We start from the raw sequence: 22,623 nt of genomic DNA, 5'->3' as shown, positions 1-22,623 counted from the left end.
GCTGCAGCACAGCCTCTGAGGCTGGGGACAGCCCCACGGGTGAAGGCCAGAAGGGCTACCCTCGTTAGCTTCACCTCTGCTGTCACTGAGTGGTTCTGCAACCCTTTGTAACTGCAGGGAGCAGTGGACTCTCGGTTGCCTCCAAATAAGAGACTTACAAATGTTTTAGTCCTCCTTAATGGTAGAGAAAGGTTAGTAGAAATGAAAAGGGACATGACACTATTGAGCAAGTGACAGAGAGGAACAAAACCTCTACTGCTTTCTTTTCTTCCCTGTGTCCGGGACATTTTTGAGATTAACGGATCAAAAGGAGCTAAGATCTGCACCAGACTTTTCCCAACAGTTCCTAGAATTATCTTTTATTCAGATCACCCAGCATTTAAGCCAGTTGGAGAAACGTTGGTGCTATTACAAAGAGTTTAATCCATGATCAGTGTGATTAATGAGACTACTGAGAGATGAAAGAAAGTTGGGTATGCTTCTTGTAGAAAACACATTTTCTTACTTTGTGGTACCAAATTTCCTCATTCTTTTTCTCAGAATAATGTGAGAGAACGGAAGTTTCTCAGTTTGAGATCTAATCTGCTCTGCCTTCGCAGGAAGCTACAAATGTCTCAAACAAGCCTTCAGTTGATACATTTTTCTAAATAAGAAGCCCTTTGGATAGAGCCTTACTGATTAGAGACAGAAGTGGGTAAGCCACAGCTCATGCCCTTCATTCCCAACTAGTTAACCTCACACCTTTATACTCTTGCCATCAGCTCAAGCTCCTGAGAGTTTAATTCCTGTAAAATAAATCAGCTGTTGGGTGTTTTGCTCTGTTGAAAGCTTTGCCTGTCTCACTGTAACTAGTTAGGGAGACCTATTTTTGTTTCCAAATCTATGCAAATTAACTTTTCTCAGAGTATTTATATCAGGATACATCTCTGGTCTCTGGGGTCATTAGCCCTTGACCCACCTAATTTAGCTGTTTCTTGACAGTCCTGATCATACTTAAACTCACCTCAACATGTTATTTACAGGCTCAGCATTTTTACAGATGTCTAGATAGAAGCAACCTGAACACTAAGCACCTCTGCCACAAAAGCCAAAAGAGAAGCCACTCTTAGAGGAATTCAGGCTGACTTTAGTCCTCCTCTAGAATGAGGAGATGATAGAAGCCAATCCAAATACATTATTTCAGAAGTTCAGTCATATTAAGCAATGTCAGTACTGCATGTCATGATGCACTACTGGCTAGAAAAGCATTAACAAATGTAGCTGCTTGACACAAGCTCTCACAGTCCTCCATCCCCACCATGCTTGGCAGTATGGGGTCATTCCTGCTAAATAATGATGCTTGTTTCCAGTGTAAAAAGTAAGTTAAAACCAAAACCAAATCTTAGTAGCTCCCTTCCTCATTTATTTTTCTAAATCAAGTGTATTTAATCCTAATCTTTGAAACCTGGTTAATGCCATTTTCTAAAATTGCAATTTTTATACTACAGCCTTCAAAGCAGATCTGTGTATTAGGAGTCTGACAGCAGTAGTCAGTTGAGGTGTCATGAAAAGAACAAAAAGTATTTACACTGGGAAAAAAAAAAAAAAGAGAAAGAGAGAAAAGCTTTCCATTTGTTTATAGCTTCCTCAGAAATACTCCTTTTGAGGTGGAACTTTCTGTGTTTCATCTCTTCTGAAGGTGATTTTCTTTCAAACTGTCAGCAATATGTGTGAAATTTTTTAACATAAATGCAAAATGCCTTAAATTATGAAAATTGTGTGACTAATGAGTGCGCAAAAAGTCTCTCTATTGATTTGATACGCAGATTATTATGCATGCTAAAAATGCTCAATGGAGTTGCCATTTACTGTGTTAGTCTTAGAAGAGAGCAGTCTTTGAAATGTAATGACCACATTAAAAATCAAGTAGTTTTTAAAGGGCTTAAACACATGCTTCTGTTTATTATTGAAGGAAGTACTCTAAAAGAAGACAGGCGGTTAAAATGTGCATTCCAGTGTGAAATATACTGGGAAAAGACAATAAAATCTCATATGAAAGACAATCATGCACAATAACCATGCTAGCTTTCGAGTTCTGTATACAAACAAATACTCTATTAACGAACCTCACACCACACACAAAAGGCAACAGCTTCACAAAAAGATTATCATAAAAGCATAACATTGATACTGATTTTTTTTTTTTTTCTCCAAGCTTGCATTCTCTGTGTAATGCTTGGGACAAATGAGAACAGGTGAAAATAACCATAAAAGAATTGCCACTGCATAAGCCATTCAGGTGGCTGTGTTCTTCTAAAAGATCAGGAACACAGAGAACTAGATTCAGATTCACCCTACAGTTCTTTCATGCCTTCAAGATAAAGTACAGGAGATGATAGTCTACTTTAGAGCTTGTTTTGGAGAAGAGTGGTATGAAACAGCTTTAATATTAATGAGAATTAGCTTGGTACTTTTCAAAGTAGAGTTTGAATATATCCACTCTTTATTATGATGATATACCAGTGAAAGTACATTCTGTACATATATCAGCAAAACACTGCTGAAAATAGAGACAGTGTGATCAATCTATATATTTTTAAAATAAATATATACAATATTTACATTTTGGACAGTTCCAGAAATTAACATTTCCAGATTATGAACCACTACCTACAAAATATCTCTATTATTATAGAAAATGCATCCGCTGTACAAATATTTATAAATACTTATGTATAAACTTTTTCAGTGAAAAGTCTGTGAATTCATTGAAAAGAAAAATGTGAGATATTCTTATTATCAACTAACATTTAGCTATCAAGTGTCCAAGTATTAAACAGTCTAGAGCATCATACATCAGACAGAAGTAGATTTTCGGTGTTGAGAATATTTTGCGTTCTGCTTCTGTGCCATCATACTGCCAAATCTGATTGTCTTTTCTGAAAATCTCCAGAGAAGCAGCAGGACTGAATCAGTTTGACTCAGTGATTGTTATTGACTGCACCATGTCAGACAGGGCTTCTGGGTCTACTTCTTCTTTGCCATTATCTGAATTTTCTGATGAGATGTAACAGCCAGAATCTCTTGGACAGTCATTTAACTGTGATTTGTCAGAGTTTGGGTGAGGGCTTAAGTTCTGTGTCTCCTGACCATCCTCACTTTTTTGCTGTTGTTCAGCTAGAAAGAACAGAAAAAGAAAGAAAAAAAAATTGTCAAAATAAGCATTTTGGGAAAGAGTTTGAGGTAGCAGCATGACTGATCTTGAACTTTAGAAACGGAGCTGGTAACATACACACGACTAGATCAATATCTTTTGTCCACCAGAAACAGAAACCTCAGAATCAAAGAACTAAAAATACGGTCACACGAGTATAACAACATCTGAGTTGACGTTGAGGCTGGTTTTTATCCTTCGGTATGTTTCTCAGAGATGAATTCTGGAGAATTTGGCCTCGTCCTTCAGCCTGAGGTCCTTTAGGCTGCCCACAGTCGCCACGTGAGGTCACCATGGCAGATGGCAGATACACGCCTACATTTGTGTGTTCCAGAATTTGCCCAGGCAATTTCATGTTTATGACATGTTGCATTATAGATGTTGTGCCTTTTGACTGTAACCCCCACCATTTGACATGCACTCTGTGCTGTGTAGGGAGATAAAACGTGCTGGTCTTCAGAAGTGCTCGGCATAAAGATGTGGTAACCAGGTTTTCTAAAGCACTGAACTTTTCAATGTGAGTGGGTGGCTGATGGAAACTTCCTAAGCTTAGTTTAAGAAGGTATCCAGAAGATTATTTTCCAAAACACAGAGACCTCAGAGAAAGCTGAGATGCCTGACTTCTACTGTATGGTTTTTGAACAGTTTTCGAAAACTGAGTAGAAGCAAATTATCTTGCAAATAATTTGTCCTTGTTCCAAAACTGAGTAGAAGCAAATTATCTTGCAAATAATATTGTCCTTGTTTAGCTGCTGTATGACTAATCTGTTGAAACTCAAAAATGCAACTTGGTGAGAGTATCAACAGACCTTTCAAAAAAAGCTCAACAAGACAGTGCATACCTATATATCATGACTCTAATTTATCTCATTTTTAAATTGTGTATTCCTCTTTTCTGGCTTTGAGATGTTGTGATGTTTACTCACAGTACATTTCTTAAGAAAATAAACTATAAAATATAAAATCTTTCCCTTTTGTACTTTTGTGTGTGTGTGTGTGTGCTGTTATCACCCTTCTCTAACTGAATTTTTATTTCAAACTGTGTCTGGCCTTCCAAAGTATGGGGAACAAGTCTCAGAGGAAACAGATGGTTTTACCCCAGACTTTTAGCTCTTCAGAAAAATGGAACCTTTTTGCTTTTACGAAGACAGTTCCCTTATTTCACTTGATTTGTTACTCCGTGGTTAAATAGTTAGTTTTAGATCTTGAGTCATGTTTAAACTGTCTCCATTCAAGTTCAGGCAGACTGGAAGTCCTAATATATGAAGGATTTAATACTGTGTCAAAAGCTAAATCCAGTTTAGGTCCCAAAAGTTTAAAATTTCCACAAAGAAAATTCATACTGACTCTTGTTTCAATTGTTGGAAATTATAAGATTTGTTAAAGTGGGAAAAGACTTTATATTTGATTTTTTTAAAAAAAAATCTTGTATTGTATAATGAAGCATAAATTAGAAATGAAAAATTGAAATGTTTCACTTTTAGAGTGAAATGGAACAGCAAGAGAATTTCTTCAGAGACCTTTTTCATTGTGTGAGATTTCAACAAACTTATTTAACAAACCAATGTGATATATTGAGAAACATTGTGAGATCTTGATGGAAGTCTCGTAGATTTCTTTGGCCTAATTAAGTCTGTTTAATATTTTCTAACTTTCAATTGCCTAAATAAGTCAAAAAACTAATCTGATTTTTGAAGAAAAGAATCCAAAGTCTCAACTTTGTCATTTTTGCATTAAGCCTGAGGCTATAGACATAACCTGATGTATTTAAAAATAATTTTAAAAATTACTTTAAATATATTCCAAGGAATAAAAGTTCCACCTTGTTCCCAAATAAATTAGTGGTTAATTGCACTTGCGTGAAAGAGCACACGTTTCAGCAGATGTAATTGATACCTGTAACTCTTTGATCTCCTTCTCACTTTACAGAACACAGTTTGTCATGTCAAATGTTATCTCTCTTTGCAGGGAAAATATTTGATCATGTAGGGTCCAATTGATTTCTGATTTTAGTCAGGAAGGAATTACAAAAGGCATTACACCAGCGAAGGCATTACTGCTGCTATTCGTAGCCACCGCAGTAGTTTAGCACAAAGACCAGCAGATGCCCCAGTAAAGCCCTGTCTAAACCGTGTCATTTGCTCCTCGCAGCCCCATCCCACGGGCACAGACCCCGTGGGTCGCGGGCAGCACCCGGAGCCTCCTGCGCGGCCGTGGGCAGCGCTCCCTGCCCACCTCCACCCTAATCTCCTCATCAGCCTAATGCTGCTCCCTGGTGCTTTTATCTGCTTCCCCAGCATCATCTGCTGCCCCGGCAAGCACTGACCTAAAAAAGTGTTAATCCTGTTTACATTTTCAAGGTCACAGAGGAGCCTCCATCCACTTTGTTTTACCATGGGAAGATCGAGTTAACTAGCGGGTTAAAAGGAAAATGCAGTTTCAGTCAGTGTATTACTGCCTTGTAACTAGTTGTCTAGATAATTTGAGTAGTTCCCATATGAACAATGGATCCTAAATTTGTTTTGTATCAATGTTTCCCTTTTGTGTTTCAGGGGAAAAGGCTGAAATGGAAGCCTGGAACTAAGATTTATTTTTATTTAATTTGAATTTAGATCAGTTAGGAGAGTAAGAAATCTTTATTTACAAAGCATACAAATGTGTAAAACTTCCTATAACACTAGTAGAATTTTTCTTACATGAAGAACTTACTAAATATTCAGGTTTTTTGAGACAGCAAAAATATTGTATTTTCTATCTTTCATTCTGAGCAGAAAAAGTTGAAGATAAGCCCTCCCCCTCCGTATTTAAGAAGAAAAGACTGAAAGCAAACTTCGACACCTTTTTTTCTCTTTAAAGGTGCCTTAAATATTATGCAGTAAGTACTAAACCACTTGAACACGATACTGAGTATTAAAAATATATACAGCATGCAGTTTTAGATCTTGCTTCATGAGAAAAGCAAAGCAACTTTTGCTCTTTTTTTCTTTTTCTTTTTTTAAGCTTTTTGCTCTTATATTCGGTTCCACTTAAGTCCTTTCTCTAGCACTTATATGTTCAAGTAAAGGTAAGTTTGCTGCCTTGATCTTTTGGACATCAGAAGAAAGCTACGATGCACAGAAAACAGGAATTGATAAAATTAAACTGCTGTTAGATGTTGCAGAATCATCGGAAATAACTATCTTATCAACACATGGGAGTCCTATCATTTTTCTACAGCAAAGCAGCTTCACATAAGATAAATAGCTTTCAGTCACTGTTGTCTATGATATGGCCAGAAGAGCCCAAGATATGCATCATTTTGACACATATATTCCAGTACTACTTTAGACGGTAGGATTATATTCAGACTTCTGAAAAAAAATGTGAGGCCTTTAGCCTTGGTAGGAGACGTGTGACGCATACTTATCTCCCCCGCTGTTTAGATCTTTAAAATGAGGGTTTGTTACTCAGTGACATGGATGTGCATGACACACGCAGGGATAGACTCCTTTTTCCCTTCACCAGCTCTTTTCCCTTTCTTAATGAGGTTGAAGTCCTGATTAGGAGAGCACTTTAAGCTTAGGTCTAAGGCAATTCAGCTCAAGAACGTACAGGGGTCGCACTGACTCCTGTATGGTTATGCCAGTTTAAACCAGACGAGTGGAACAAAGGCTTGGATTTTTTTCTTGGGCAAAAAGAAGGTCACCCAGCAGCAAGCCATACTTCATGAGTGTGCCCTCTGAGAGTTTGCCTTCATGAGTTTTGTCCAGGAGGAGAATTGGGGTAGGAGCACAGTACTTTAGGCTGAGTCACTGGCCTGCCTTCCTGGAAGGTGCAGTGGTGATGTGCTGGGCAGTATGACGTAGTAACTAGATAGAATCACAGAATCACAGAATTGTTAGGGTTGGAAGGCCCCTCTGGATATCACCTCGTCCAACCAGCCTGCCTAGGCAGGATCACGTAGGGCAGGTTATATAGGAGTGTATCTGGCTGGGTTTGGAATGTCTCCAGAGACAGAGACTCCATGCCCTCCCTAGGCAAGTTCCTGTGCTCTGCCTCCCTCAATGGACAGAAGTTCTTCCTCGTGTTGAGGTGGAACTTCTTGTGTTTTAGTTTTTGGCCATTATCATTGTCCTGTCACTGGGCATCATTGAAGAAAGTGTGTCTTTGAGCATGAATTTAGATCTCCTAGGTATATCTGAAGGCCGTGTATTAACCTGTGGTGCCTGTAACAGTTAGACCAACTAAGTGTTAAAATGAAATGAAAACTCACAAAGCATCAAACTCAGAAAGGATCATTTTGAAGAAGTAGACGGCAATAATTCTTGAAAAAGAAGCAGAGAAACCTGAATGGGTTTGTGCAATACTTTGGGCACCAAAAGGAGTAAACCTTTTGTGGATGTACAGACATGCAACTCTAAAAATTGCTCTCACTGAAGTCAATGGCATAGCTTTTCTGGGAGGGAAAAGTTACTGAACTGATGTGAGAGTGTATGGTGGAAACAGAAATGAGAAGCTTCTTTTTTTCTCTAAAATCTGGAAGCAAACAGATGTGCCTTTAAAAAAGGTGAAATAAACTAATACTCATGCAAGGATGAGCTTCCTTGGGAAATCTGGAAATATTATGTCCAGTCCAATGGGTTGTACCAGAGTACAGAAGGAGAGATTGTCTTTGAGCACTATCTGACCTTGACATGATACTGTGTGATCTCACGTATATAAAGGGATTGCGCAATGTAAAATAGTACTCTTGATGCTTGATTGTCACGTAAGGAATGCACCTGAGAACTGGAAGTCACGTCCTTAGCTAATTACTATTTTGCTGTCCAAGTACAATAAATAAGAACAAATCTTATCTGGAACTGGCATTAGAATTTAGACTATGATCTGCACTTAAATATGAAAAGTAAGCTAGGGAAAGGATTTGGGGAGATAAGCGTAAAATATTATCCCCCAAATTGCACATATTCACCTTTTTTTTTTTTTCCATAAAATGAACTGTATGCACATACCCAATCAAGTCTAATTCTTCTTTAGCTCAGAATAGCTTCAGACCAATGTAACCCACTGGACTTTAGGGATGAACCTCTTGACTTAAATCATCTAAGTGAGAAGAGAATCAAGCCTATTATGCACACAGAAAAAGTGCGTCCTGGGAAGCGGTCAAGAAAAAAAAAGTTCAAAACTTCTTTTATTACTTTATTCATTAACCATCCAGCAACTGCTTCACTTTAAAAATAGCATCCTACAAAAGCACAGACATCCATCTCCTGTCTAGGAGCCATCTGGGAGAAGAATGGAAAGCTATTAAGAAATACTTTACAAAAAAGACCTTTTTTTTCCCCTCACAAGCCATGAATTCATGAAAACCAATCATTTTGTCCCAAATATATAGGTCTGATCAACTTATAGAAAATCTAAAAAGAGATCTGGGAAGGGAGGAAAGGTCATGAAGAGCTTACAAGACCTTGCAGTTCTAGGATAGCCTTGCTCCGTTAAGTACTTGAAGATGATGAATTTGGGTCTTGACTCTCAGGAAACATAGAAAGAAGATAGTGCAGTGCTAGGAAGCAAAATCTGCTTAAAAAACACTATGTGGTAGCACTTGCTAAATAAAACTTGCTTTTTAATTTCTGGTATAAGATGGGCAATTTTTTTCATTTCAAATTCATTCAGGTTTGAATCAAATGTAAGATTAAAACATTCTCACTGCCAGAAATCCTACATTTTGGATGGCTTTAAGAAGCATATAATGTGGAAACTATTGTTGCAGGTCTTTTGGTTGGAAAACGTTTATTCTGCAAAATTAGTCATATAGCCACAAGTATGTGGCATGAAGAAATCACTTAGTATAATACATAATAAATATAAAGAAAAAGCCAAGGAGCAAAAAAGAAATTAAAAGCCCTGTAAAAGCATCTGAACATCTCAAAAGATCAGATAACACACTAAAAAAATATGACATCCTGCTTTACTACAATTATAGTAGAATCTAGTAAAATGAGGCTAAGTTCCAACATGCTTGGCTGTTCTGAATAATAGCAGAGTCACAAAAACTCAGAAACCCTTGTATTTCAACTCTGGACCATACCTGACACTCCATCCATTAATCAAACATATGCTCCATGGAAGTATGAATGCAATTCAGAGACATGGAATTCTTCCAAGCTCTGTGAGAAAGATGGGCTTAGAAGAGTAAATATGGTCTATGGCCTTAGTATATTTTTTTTTTCACAAAGCGTGTAATAAAAGTGAACTTTTACCTGGAAAAGTGCTGAAATTCTAATTAGAATACTCTTGGCCAGTAAACAGATTACCTTGTATTTGTGGGTAATTATGCAGCTCACTTCTAAGCAATGCAGAAAATCAATTTTAATTAAAAAATCATTTATGCTGGACTGAGCCATGCCCATTTGGAAAAAAAAAAAATATTGACCCAGGAAAGTTCAGTTCAGATGCAGAATTCACTTTCACAGTAGCACCCAGCTCTTTCAACCCAATTTTCCTATCTGATTGACAGAAGGACAAAGAGGTCAAATGATTTGTACAACGTCAGACTCACGCTGAGCTTATCCCCAACATCATCTTGACACCCCGTCTTTCGTTATAGAGACTTAACAGATAACTTCCACCCAGTTTAGTCTTTAGTATCTTCCTTTTTAGAGCAGGTTGTTAAATTCTCTTCCATCCCTACCAGTCACATGACAAGTGCTATGAGCCTTTCACAACCAGGCAAAGCAAGGATTTCATCCAGTCCCGATTCCAGATTCAAACTGGGAAAGTGTTTATGCATGGCTTACCTTAAAATATGCATGAGTCTTGTGAAACTCAACTGGACTTAAATGAATGTTTACGGCTGGCATGACATATAAAGTTGTTGTGGTTCTGGTCCCTGTGACTAATCATAAATTCTGGGGAAATTATTTTATTGAATTTGAATACTGGAAAGATTTGCTATACTTGTCTAAAGTGCATGTGAAGTATTTCATCTCTTGAAATAAGACTACAGTGTCATCACTGATTTTAAAGCATGGGCCACTTTCTAAGATTTAATGTTATTATTTCAAGAACAGGAATTTGAACTATTGGACTACCATACAGATAACATCAGGGACACTGTTTTGCCTGGAGAACTGACTTAATCCCATGATTCTATTACAGGAAGAACCCTATTTGGGTAATAAAGGTAAATTTATTAATTTTCAGTGTGTGGGACACGTAAAGACTTGTTAGGTTTGGTCCTTGCACAGGTGTATGTAGAACATTAGGTGTTAAGACACCTTCAGAAAAAAGACTTGGTGTTATATTCTAAAAAGGTTCAATATCTGATGCTGCTTGCTGTGCTTTTGTTACTCAAGGAACATAAATAGTAAACCATATCCTCACCACTGCGGAACAGTTTAACATTCGTGTGGTCTGTTAAAAACCATTATGTTTCAGTTTGGATTTCACACTGATGCAAAACTGCAAAATTACAATCTAGCATTTTTCTTCACTATTTTTTGGTGTTAAATATTGAAAAAAATATATGCAATAAAAGGTGCAGAAAGCACAGCAAGGCTAGTTAACCACAAAGTATACACTAATACATGTATAGTCAGTATGCACATTTTCAGCTGATTCACAGATAGGTCCCTGAAATACAATTCTTGCAAAATATAACCCTTTTTTTCCTGGATTCACTATTTCAGTCACTGTTTCTACACAGACAGCCCTTCAGGAGTCCTTTTCTAGCCTGTCATCTCACAGAGCCATAGACCAGAAAGAACTTTTGAACCTGGAAGGCAAAAAAACCCACTTTCTAACACCTCTCCAGTGTGTTTGCAAGAACCTTACCTTTCCCTGGAAGCTGAATAAGAACAGAAAAGACTGAATGTACAAAATGTGTTCCAAAAAAGCCCAAAAATTCAGAAAAAAAGACTGGAAAGCTGCCTACTGACTGAGGAGATAACAAGTGGATGCCTGACAATAACTGATATTTAAATATCCCAGGAAGTCATTGTTTTCCCTTCTCTTTCTTTCAGATGCTACTCAGTTGCAAGTGCACATTTGATGAAATGACTGCTTAGCACAGGGGCAAGTATGCACGAATATTAATGAAGAGGAAAACATCTCCTGTATGGGCTGAGTGTCTAATTAAGTAGATGCTTAGCTGTAGTTTCTACAAATTTGACATAAATTATTTAAGATTGGAAGTCAGACTGGAAACATCATTAAAATATCATGAGAATAGTTTTTTTCTGTTGTGTATCCTAGCTTTTCCACTCCCCATGAAAGGAACAAGTGAAGAAAACAAAATGGTGATCAATACACGTGCATACGCACACACGGTATGTTCAGATTTTGGAAGCTTATGGAAAAAAATAAGTTAGATTAATTTTGAGAAAAGAATGCAAAGCAGTTATTAGTGTATATTTATTTTTTTTTACAAAACCTTTCTACGAAAGAAACTAAGTTGGATAAGGATTTAAGTGCGGGATGAAATGAGGGAAGGAAAACACATATTCTTCTGCAGAACATTGTTTAAAAAATTTTAAAAAATTCTTTACTGCATCTATTTAAAATAAACTCTATTTTGATTAAGATATGAGTGCAGAGTTGGGGAGGTTTTATTTTCTACTCTTGCACAGACTTATGAGTTTTGGGAAGCCACTTAACCTCTGGGAGGGTTCAGTCCCCAACCATAGATAGGATTGTTCCTAAGCAATAGTTGCTACTAATCTCTAGAGTAGGAACTATAAATAAAAAATTTTAAATCATTCATGTGTTACTAGTATAGTAATCATATACATATCTAGAAGAGATGTATGGCTTGCTATCTGAACAAATAAGAAAACCATCTGACTCCATGTTTCATATTTAAAAGAAAAATCATTAAAGAGAGCAATGTGAGAACGACTATTTCTTTAAATATGTTTCAGCTTGCACATGACTCTTAACAAAGCTTAAACACTTACTGTCACAATCCTGTAGATTTTCAATTGCTGATAACAATCTTGCCCTGTCTTCTGGGTTTGAAATATTTAATTCGATCAGGTGGCTTTCCTGGAGATCCTTTAAGTCCTCTAGAGTTTCGTAGCCATTTAGCAAGAGGGTTGAGGCATATTCCTACAAAAAGAAACAAGCAAATCCTCTCATGGAAACAAGCACTATGTAGAGGAATAGGCACAATTCCACTTTTACTTTTTTGTCAGGTTGAAATGGGCTCCATTCTCCAGTCTGATTGACTAGCCTTTGGCATAAAACCAGAACTGGAGAGCAAGAGAGGACAGAGGCAGAGATGCCCGGGGGTCATCCTGGCCTTCCCAGCATCTATGCCTGAACTCTCTAACAGGCTCCGGCAGCAAATTGGACCAGGACAGAGCTCTGCCAAAATTATTTAACCTGCCAAGTGTCTGGACTTTTGTGGGTCATTCCATGAGTGTTTCTCATGCTGGATCGAGGAGGGCTCTCTGAGTTTGTGCTCTGTGTTTGCACAGAAGGAGCCCTTTGATACAAGCAAGGGTGAGAAGGTGGGGCAGACCCCAGCCCTGCTGTGTCACAAGTGGTCCCCCTTGAGCTGTGTGTCGACTCAGTATGAAACTCTGTGCGTGCTCCAGGGAAATGAGTGTTCGCATCAGCAGCAAAGCAATTACCGTTATTAAAAATGTTACTTGTAAATCATGACCCCATTACGCTTTGATGCTCAGTCGAGAACTAGGGTTGCAGAGACGGAGAAAGAAGCAACATGAGCATAGTGCAAAAAGACTATTGCTCCCTAAAGACCAAAAGAAATTAGAAACGCAAATTCTAGATTTTGGCACTGGAGTCAGACTGCAGTCCTGTCCTCAGGGTGTCCACAGTCACACACCTCCTCCACTTAACACACAACTGCAGTCAGGGCACGGTGACCTGACAAGTCACCGCTGTGCCTCTTTGTGTGGAGCCTCTTAGCCTGACCAGATGAGGTGATAAAATGTGGTTCTGTAGCCACTCGTGTCAGATAAAAGACAGATACGAAGCTGCCTTGCTTTGCTGACATCAAAACTGTTGAAACCTGCCTTTCTACTCCTGCCTGTAAATGGCATCCGAACCTGAGCACACAGAAATGAAATGTTACACGAAGAGCTGGGAAATGTGCTGGCTGACCTGCAGGCGGACACATTCCAGGAGTTCTTGCAATGTTTTAGGCTTGGTCCTTTTGCTTCCTCGGTGCTGGTTTATCTTTCTGGGTGCAGCTTCTTCTTCCAAGATAATATCCACGTAAATAAACTTGAAGTTTCCTACTTTGTTGTTCAGCATGCCTGTCCATATGCCCATGGGGGTTTTACAGATGATATCTATAATGTCTCCTTTCTAGAACGATAAAAAAAGCACACCACTGCTTACACCTCTGGTTTGTTATCTGCAGCTTTTCCTTTCTGGATCAAAAGTCATCATTTTAAAAATTATCTAGATTTAGCACCATTGCTTTTATAAACTCTCATGAAAATAATTACAGAAAACTGAGCTAGCCCTTATCTCCATACCTTTGTGAAAGAAAAGTGGTCATAAGCAGCCCCCTTCACCATTTTTGTGCTCCACTTGCATACGGTTGCTTCAGCAATCAACTTTTGCCATGGACAGTGGGAACGGATTTTGCAAAAGGCAAGGGATCACTGTGAGGTTATTTTCTGAATTTGTGCTAAAGCATTCACACAATAATCTTATTATCCAGCCCCTAAAGGGGCTTCAAAAACCAATAGCTGAGCTATGTGAAAGGTGAACTTACCCATTTTACAGTAAAAAACACTGGCTACATTTCTCAAAGGCAATAAAGAACATTTAACTCCCTTAATACCTTCCTATCTGTCCTTCCCAAAGGACTGACAAATTTTCCCACTATTATTATCACAATTGACAGAGAAAATAGTGGATGGGGCCTTAGCAGACAGATCTAGATACTTCAGTTCTTCACACTTGTCCACTCACTAAGAAATATGAGTGCTAAAAAAGAGTGACAACACAGCTACTTGGAGAGGGCTTTTTGGCAAAGGTGTTCACAGCCACACTGTGGGAATCAAAGCCTCAGCTCAGCAAAAAAGTCACTGAGTAATTCTTGTAGCAAAAAGGCTCCCTTTTAAGTCATACACCCCGCACAACTTGCTCTCAGGACCTCAAAATTGAGTCCTGTCTCCTTGGCAGGTATCACAGAACTTATGAAAATGTTGAAAATCTTTGAAGAGTTATCCAACAAACGCCAGCTTCATTTGGCATTCTGTTACAAAGTTAGAAATCAAACACAGTTTGTTAAAAATATATGTTAACAACTACAAAACTTTTAAATCTTTTCTGGTCTGGTCAGGAAACTGCAAGTCAAGTGGTCACACTAGTTTTGGTAGAAACCCAAGTACAAAACTGACTGTGTTCTGGTGACCTGGTTTTGTTAGAATATGGAGCTCAGAGCTGTGAGCACGTTTGAAACGGAAACTAAACAAACATTTGTTTAAAGCTCTATAAGCACACATGTTGTTCTACACACTCATGCAGGCTCAGGAACTTCAGATGTGGATGCAGATCAGGATTTGGCAGTGGCTCTAAGCCAAGCTGCAGATGCACTTTGAATTCAGATTCAGGGTACTGAAATCTTGTGAAATAAATATGGGTGTTTTCAACCATAAGTAGGAGTTTATAATTCTAAAATACACTATCCTAGTGACTAAAAAAGGGATTTATATGAACCCACAGATATTTGCTGGTTTACAGTTAAACTGTTTTAAAAGAAATGCCCTAGATGTCAGTGGAAGTGGAGTGCAAATGGTGAAGACTGCAAGTACCAGCATTGCAATGGCTGTAGGTTAGGCCAGAGAGGAGAAGAGGAAGTCTGCATGAGATACAGATGGGGATTTTGACAAAAAGAAGAGGCTGTGAAAAAGAAAAGGTCCTGAAGTATGAATATAATCTGGATACGAAGGTGCTAAAGAGGTCCAGATTTACAGACATGAGTAGTCAGAAGGATGATGATATTGGATGCATTTGTGAATAGGAGAAGAAAAGGACCAGATTTTTTTTAGTAATGTTCACCTAGGCCCACACTGTTGTTCCTTTTCCTAACTCACACAGCCCAGACCCCCCTGCCATGTCTGGGCCAAAGAAAGTTCATAGTTCAAAGGTAGGCTTAAAGAAAAGCTTTGTGGAAAGGCAAACAGCTTCTATTTAAAGACAATGGGTGCCACTGAGCTTCTGATATATCCTGGTTGTGACTGAAAAAGCTGGGGAGACAACTTCACATCCCAGGAGATTTTAGTCTTACTCCACACCTAGTATGTGGGAAGCAACATGTATGTTACTCTGAGGAAAGCTGTGGTATCTACGTAGATGCCATGATGGAGTACCTACCTGGAATCTATGCTTTAAAAGGCCTTTAACAGCAGTTGGCTTTGCAGCATTGTCTGAACTAAGTCCTTACAAAAGCACTGCAAAACCAGATGGGTCTTGCTTTTAGAGTGTTACATGTGTTTAACAGTTAAAAATGCATCAGTAAACATATTCTTCACAATTTCTTTTCCCTATTTCTGGGAAATAGGAAGTCCAAGTGGTTGTCTTACCTTGATTTTCAGAGAGTCAGTGTCATAAGGACTTGGTGTGAAGTCAGTGTGGACTTTGGCCCGGCCGCAGAAGGGGCCACTGTAGGGGACCTCATCATCAAACCGGAGGCTGTCCCTGTTGCTCGTTCCATCTGAGCAGCTGGTCACCCCACCTGAAAGACAGTCAAGTTGAGAGATCTCCTGCACCAAGTGCCCAGACATGCAATTCTGCCCAGCAGCCGAGAGGAAAGTGTTTAAAAACACAGAGTCAGAGACAGAGCGTACTCTGTGTGGGTTTGACATTTTCCAGGATAAATACATTCAATAAAAATCATACTACAAGAGACCAAAGAAAATGGGTAGGAGATCTTTCATTAATATCTTCCCTACAGTAATCTTTTTCTGGTGATGATACTAATAGACTACACATTTTACTTACAGACTTTTTGAAATATTACCTCTGCAGATTAATAATATGTACCCTAAAAGTGCAGTTTAGGGAATTAATTCTGCTGAACTTCTCCTGTTTATTCAGAGAAATGAAAACAAGTACTGTAGAAGTTATTTTATTTCATTACAGAGCTAGCTGAAACATCAAAGGAACCTGCATTGCAGGGGGAAATTTTAATCTTATCAACATTTCTGCCTGTCATTTTATCCAAGTTGAGCAATAAAATATCGGCAGAGTAATTCAAGCAAATTTGAGCAAGCTCTGCAATATCCCATCCAAATATGTTTTTAGATAAGAGCAGCAGTGTGTTGGAAGTAAACTCCCATATACGATTTTCACAAATCACATCATAGAAAATGATCATAAAAATGGTTTTGTTTGAGATGATTGCTTAAGTGCACAGTTCCATCTCAGGGCCAGATTAACTGCTAAGTGCAAATGGTGTGGACTGCAGCTCCAGTCTGCAGTCAGGGTTCAAGCAGTGCCTGCAGGGGTGGCACTGCAATGTCATCATGGCTAACTGTGGCCTGCCCAGCCAACATCCACAGCAGACCAGCACATGGAGAGGTGGAGGCAAACTTCTCATTAGAGATTCATCTGCCCTCTGGCCAAGACTACCCTGTTGGGAGGGGTTTCAGTGGGTTTCAAGTGAGCTGTGTCTCTCTGCATCATGACCTGAAGCTGCCAGGTCAGACCTCCACCACCTGTCATCTCAGAGAGACCTCTGACTGTCTGCCTCTCATCTGCGGGGCAAAGGATGAACTCGGAGCCACTACTCACAGAGAGGATGTTTTTGTGGCTGCACCCAGTGATTGCAACCCTGTGGGTGACAGCACTATAGCAGTGATAACCCCACAAAAAATTTGTGGCATATTTACCAACGACATCCCCTATAATCCATGTGATTTTTTAAAATTCAGTTAATATTTCCACTCTTGAAAACACTGAGCTTCTTTCTGGACAGAGCTGCATCTACCCTAGCTGCTACCCATTTAATCAATTTACCCATTTAATCAAATTACACTTTTGTCTGCCAGACTGAAGAGCTCTCTACCATCACCAGCTCTGATACTGCAGACTTAAACAATAACTATATTGATCAAATGACTGAATAAGAAGTATAGATATCTTGTACTTACTAGATGAGCTCTGGCCACTGTTCAGACTATAGAGACTTTCCAAAGAGTCACTGGTTTTTAGGGATACCTTCTCAGTGTGTATTCCACCACCAGGATCACTGTCGTCTTTTCCTTCTTCATTCTTTAACACAAAAATCAGATGTTAACCCCCAAGAAATGTATTTTAGATAAACATATTTTTTTTCTTTTTAAATCATCACTGGAGATTAATTAATCATTGCACTTTATTAAGAACCACTCTGTCAGAGAAAGCATTTTAGAAGTTGAATGCCTGGTACTATGGGTGCCCAGCACTCACCCCTAGAACCTTGGAGAAATTCCCTGTCTTGTCTCTGTCTCACTCACTCTATTCCACCCCTGCTCAAACAGCTACTCTGATTCTCCCTCTCGAAAGGCTGCAATATACCATGGCAGAGACAAAGGCTTGTAATGGGAAATTTGTAGGTAGCCAGATAAGGTGTTTTTTTTCTGCTTGTCTCAGAGAAGGAAATGTAAAGTTCAATTCTGAAAGCACATGGTGAAGTTCCAGCTGACACAGCTGTGTTTTGCACTGAACTTCTGAAAATTGTGGCCGGGGTGTTTGGGAGGCAGCTCTCACACACGTGTGACATTGGTGTGTTCCAGCACTGCGCTCACCATGCTGCCCAACCTACACGTTGGCCTCAAAATCCAGTGCATTTCAGAACTAACAGATGCAGGTTTCTCTCACAAAATCTAGTGGTGTATGAAATTGGCCCCTTGAGTTTATACCAATACCTCACACCTCAGGAATCACAAGCCTGTTCAAAACAACAGGACCCATATTTTGGTCACAGGTAAGTTAGAGATGATGTAGCAGCTAAACGAAATAGTGATGAGCTTTCAAAGGAAGGAGTTTCTTCAGAGGATTTCATCACATTGTCAGTGTGCATGCTATCCTGATGCAACTGAAATTTCCTGCAGTACTTAGGATGTTACATTATATTTGGGGAAATATTAGTTATTCATTAGTTATAATGATGCAGTGAAGCAAAGGTGATGGTGCACGGATGAAGTAGAGGCCCATACAGGCACATATCAGGCATGGCACTGAAATGAGACTATACTGGTTTTCAACAAGGACCGTGCTTGTTACACCAGCCAGCAGCACAACCCATAGATTAGTCAGGGGGCTGGTATTGATTGTCATCATCTCCTGCAGGAAAGGAGATCATGCTACATGTGTGTCCAACCAGATAATCCATTGAATTTCTATAATGGGAATTGTCACCGTAAATGTGTAGATGGTAAATATAAAAATATAAACAACATGGATTGCCGCCTCTCAAAGTTTAGGGGGAAAAAAAACAACCAAAAAACCTAAACTAATGAAATAGGGATCCTTGTCTTTGACCTCTGAAAACTGTTTAAAAGTGTCCTGTGAAACACTTTTCTACTTGTGAGATTTCTTATTTATTTTCCCCACTTATTTGATATTGACACATGTGTGAGATAGGATGCAGAGCAGCTAGATTTTTTAGGATTAAGTGTGATAAGTTCTTTTTCCTTATTTTTTTTTAATTTGGAACTCACTGACACAATGTATTGAGAAAACAGGGTTTGCAATAAGTTTTTATGTTTAATAAGGATAGTTTCACTAAGATTAGATAAGGTAAAAGGAGATAAGGCATATGAGTTATCATTCTCTGGGATGCTGGCTGACCTTTACAAAATGGACTTTGGAAATATTTCTTGTATTGAAAGATAAATTCTTCTAATGGGGCTTTTTTTACAACTTCAGTATGAGACTGACGATGGGGTTCAGTCGATAATCCCTTCTGTCCATGTCAGGACATTTTTTTGCACTGCTTGTACACATGATCCTTGATGAAAAAGTGAAATTAAGTGATGTAAAACTCCACTTAGTCCCTTACCATGTGATACTGTGTGTGTACATGTACACTAACATGCACATGAAAGAAAGGGTACATACCAAAAGCTGGTTTAATTCAGTGTGTGTTACCCTGTTTTTATGGATTGTCATAGGTGACGACAGTTGAAACATGAAAGGGAGAAATTCACAGAAAATTTTTACTTCACATGCATTGTCAACAAACACAAGACTCTTAGGTTGTATTTACCATTTCCTCAGAGAGTGCCTTGATGTACTTTTTACCCATCTTTCTCTTCATGGTGAGTGAGATGGCTCTCATCTTCTTACTGAGACTTCCTCCATTATTTGCTGCTTTGGTTTGTACTGTTTCTCCAATGTCACTTATAGTCTCCAGCTCAGAGATCTGTTTTGAAATAAAAGAGTAAGCAACAACTCACCATGAAAGTAAAATGCAGTGTAGTGGAATAGGAATTACAGGGAAATATTAAGGACACTAATACAGTTAGCAGGATAAAAGTCAGTCCTGGCCATTTTCCTGGAATATCATGTACATAAACAGGTTTGCAGCACACCAGTGTATGTGTGAATGAAAGAAAGAAAATATATTTTATGTTAGAAAATGTTGTTTGCCATTATTTATTGCCCCTAATACAAATAAGAATTGAGAGGATTTTTGCAGGGGTCTTGAAAACAAAAGTGACATATTTGTGGGTTACTTGTAAAGTGCTGGTTACTTTGGGCATGCACCACTGTGAAGTGCACTTTTGTGGTTTTTTGAAAAATTGTTTCTAATCTTCACACCAAAGTGCTAAAGTTTAGGTGTGATTGTCCTGTTCATTTTGGCAAGGCCTCAATCACCCAGACAGGCTCAGGGACACGAGCAAAGTTCCCACCAGTGTAAAATGTACACGTTAGTTTCCCGATGTTTTTGCATAACTGTCATGGGAAAGTGAACTGAAGAAGTTAAAACTTTGTGTTACACAGACCTCAGCTGAATCATCTGTCTTTGATATCGAGTGGTGCCTGAAACGGTCAAAGCTTCCAAAGCTGCTTGTGCGCTGTAAAAGAGGAGAAGACAAACCTTGACTCACTGGTGGTCTTTTGTTCTGCTATTAAGACTTAAATACAACTGTCAAGTCATCTGTTTGTGTTAAAAATTCCTCCCATATCAGTGGACCATCCAGCTAGAAACCAACTAGAAGGTAACTGTGAGGGGAAAAAAAAATTGTGACTGTCCAGCCAGAAGCAGAAAAATGAATAAAGAGAAACAATACCGCTCCAAATACTAATTAGGTAATGGATATGATTAGGAGTTCTACATCTATTTCACATTACTTATGCTCAGATACCTATGCACTACTTGTAGGCCAGAAACACTGCTGGCTAAGAGCTCGGGAAAAAAGCTGTTTCCATAAATATGATACAAGGTATAGACCCGGGCACGGTGGTATAAATTGTGACAATTTATACAGTGTACTTTTGCAGCTGGGGAAACTATTTATGGTTCTTTTCCAACAGGAATCAGCAAGGACCACCGAGGATTGTAAATACATCTTGTCTAAAATGCATGCGTTGCAGAGGGAGTAACAGAATAATCAGGCAGGCCTCGTGTTTTTCTTCTCAATTGTCCAATTAGAATGTCTGATTTTTAAACATAAACGGGTACAGTTTTTTCCCGTGTCACAGCTTTACTTAGCGGAAGGGAAGCTGCATCACCTGAGCTGTTCATTAAGAGACTGTGAATGGATTGCTCTTACTTCCCTCCAATTTTCACCCTTTCTGCATGCGGATAAGTGGCATGGAAAGCAGGGAAGTGGCACAGCAGATTTTGAGGTGAGAGGTCATACAGAAATACCTGTCAGACATGCCCAGGCAGAGCTGTCTGACACTGAGCTACCCATGGTGGCAAAATGCATAAAATTGGCATTGATGGCAAGTCAGAAGTCCCTTTAAGTGCGGCTCTAATAACAGCCAGAATTTGTACATCTATCCACTCTACAGTGTCTTTAAGAGCTTGTTTTTATGTCTTCACCAATACTCAAAGCTAAATCCAGAATGACTCATTTTTTTTTAAGTACTTCACTCTTCCATACTAAATGAAAGTCTTTAATGCAGTATCAGAATTCTTGAGCAGGGTTTACTATTATATACGACGCAATATCATCTTAGTCTATTTTTGAGTATTCAAAATCCCCTCTGGAGGAAAAAAAAGAAACCCTGAACTAAATAGCAAACCACAAAATAAATACACCCTGACTGATTTAATAAGTGATTTCAGACTACCTGGCTAGTACAGCTAAGTACAGCTTTTCCTGTACTTATTCATCATTTTGCCTTGCCCCCTTGATTTCAGCCAAACTAGTTCCTTGTTCCATTGCTTTCTTCCCCCACCCCCATTAACGTGAGTCATCTTTTCATTTCCCCCAGGTTTTTAAAGGACCCATTGTGCCCTTTTCACCTGGAATCTCCAGCTACCTCCTTTTGCTTTCCAAACGGGAGCACAAGAGAGCTGTGAGCTCCTGGCTCTACTATTACAGAGTTCCAATCTTCTTCACCAGGCAAAACTTTCCATGAGGTAGCCTCAGAAGCAACTGAGGTAGATCATCCTTTGGGCAACAAAAGAGGAGGAGAAAAGGACTGTTTTAATAGGCTGTCCCTTTGCCTGCCTTTGCACTGCAGTCACACAGGCATGGACCTGCTTCCAGAGAAGTTAAGGAGAAATCTCTCAGCCATGGGTGTTTCCACCCAGGAAGGACCCCCATCTTTTTCAGTCCCTGCTCATAAATCACAGGGCTACTCTCCATCTTAGTTCCCTTCTCTTGCATGCAGCCACTTTTAAACTAAAAGTAGTTTGCAGAGGAAAAAAAAAAATGACAAAAAACCCTACAGGAAGCCATGTGAAAATACTTTGTCTTAAAATCTCCATTTAAGAAGAATAAAATCAGTATCCCCTGGAACACAACAGAAAATAAAAGCTCCTTGCTGTTATATTTCCCTGTTTTCCCAAACTTATTTATTAACCAGCTTTGCCACCTTCCCAAAAAAATTAATGTCAACATAGCAGAGGGAGAGGCCTGAGCACAGACAAATGGAAGAGAAAAGTGTACACACATTTTGGCTCCATGTTCTAAGCAGTGCAGCTCAAGAGAAAGAGAAATAACATTTTTTTTTCTCCCCTACATTTCTGGGCACATCTAATCTGAAAAATATTTCCAGCCAAAGGTTATTTGAAGAAACTGACCCAGATTTGTGAATATTTTTGGACAAGTAAAATGACATTCACTACTCACTGAGGGGAAAAAAAAAAAAAAAAAAAAAAAAAAAAAAAAAACACACAGCTCTCCTCTTAATTGATTGTAATCTCTCAGAAAATCTCTGTTGGCTAAACATTGTGGTTTTGTTTGTTTGTTTTTACCTTGTGAAATTGAAAAGGACAATTTGGATTGCGCACTTTAATTTTATCT

At 38.8% G+C, this 22,623-nt stretch overlaps 1 protein-coding gene across 4 annotated transcripts in view; it reads right to left on the bottom strand.

Annotated features, from left to right (window-relative positions):
* Positions 1 to 1,921: 1,921 nt before the first annotated feature.
* Positions 1,922 to 22,623, bottom strand: part of LOC108508992 (SAM domain-containing protein SAMSN-1-like) — an 84,978-nt gene continuing 64,276 nt past the window's right edge. For 3 of the 4 annotated variants that reach the window (XM_017838207.1, XM_017838208.1, XM_017838209.1), the window contains 7 exons: positions 20,146 to 20,217; positions 19,407 to 19,562; positions 17,308 to 17,428; positions 15,739 to 15,890; positions 13,301 to 13,507; positions 12,130 to 12,280; positions 1,922 to 3,156 (listed from right to left, as the gene is read on the bottom strand). In XM_017838207.1, coding sequence (XP_017693696.1) covers positions 2,951 to 3,156; positions 12,130 to 12,280; positions 13,301 to 13,507; positions 15,739 to 15,890; positions 17,308 to 17,428; positions 19,407 to 19,562; positions 20,146 to 20,217 — 1,065 coding nt within the window. In that variant the 3' untranslated portion in view covers positions 1,922 to 2,950. Of the gene's footprint in view, positions 3,157 to 12,129; positions 12,281 to 13,300; positions 13,508 to 15,738; positions 15,891 to 17,307; positions 17,429 to 19,406; positions 19,563 to 20,145; positions 20,218 to 21,617; positions 21,638 to 22,623 lie in introns of those variants that run through there. The other variant, XM_017838210.1, reaches the window with a different exon arrangement.

The sequence above is a fragment of the Lepidothrix coronata genome, unplaced genomic scaffold (assembly GCF_001604755.1).
Source record: "Lepidothrix coronata isolate B3197 unplaced genomic scaffold, Lepidothrix_coronata-1.0 Scaffold328, whole genome shotgun sequence".
Classification (NCBI taxonomy): domain Eukaryota; kingdom Metazoa; phylum Chordata; class Aves; order Passeriformes; family Pipridae; genus Lepidothrix; species Lepidothrix coronata.
The sequence above is the reverse complement of the archived record's forward strand: the minus strand, read 5'-3'. Positions and strand labels throughout refer to the sequence as shown.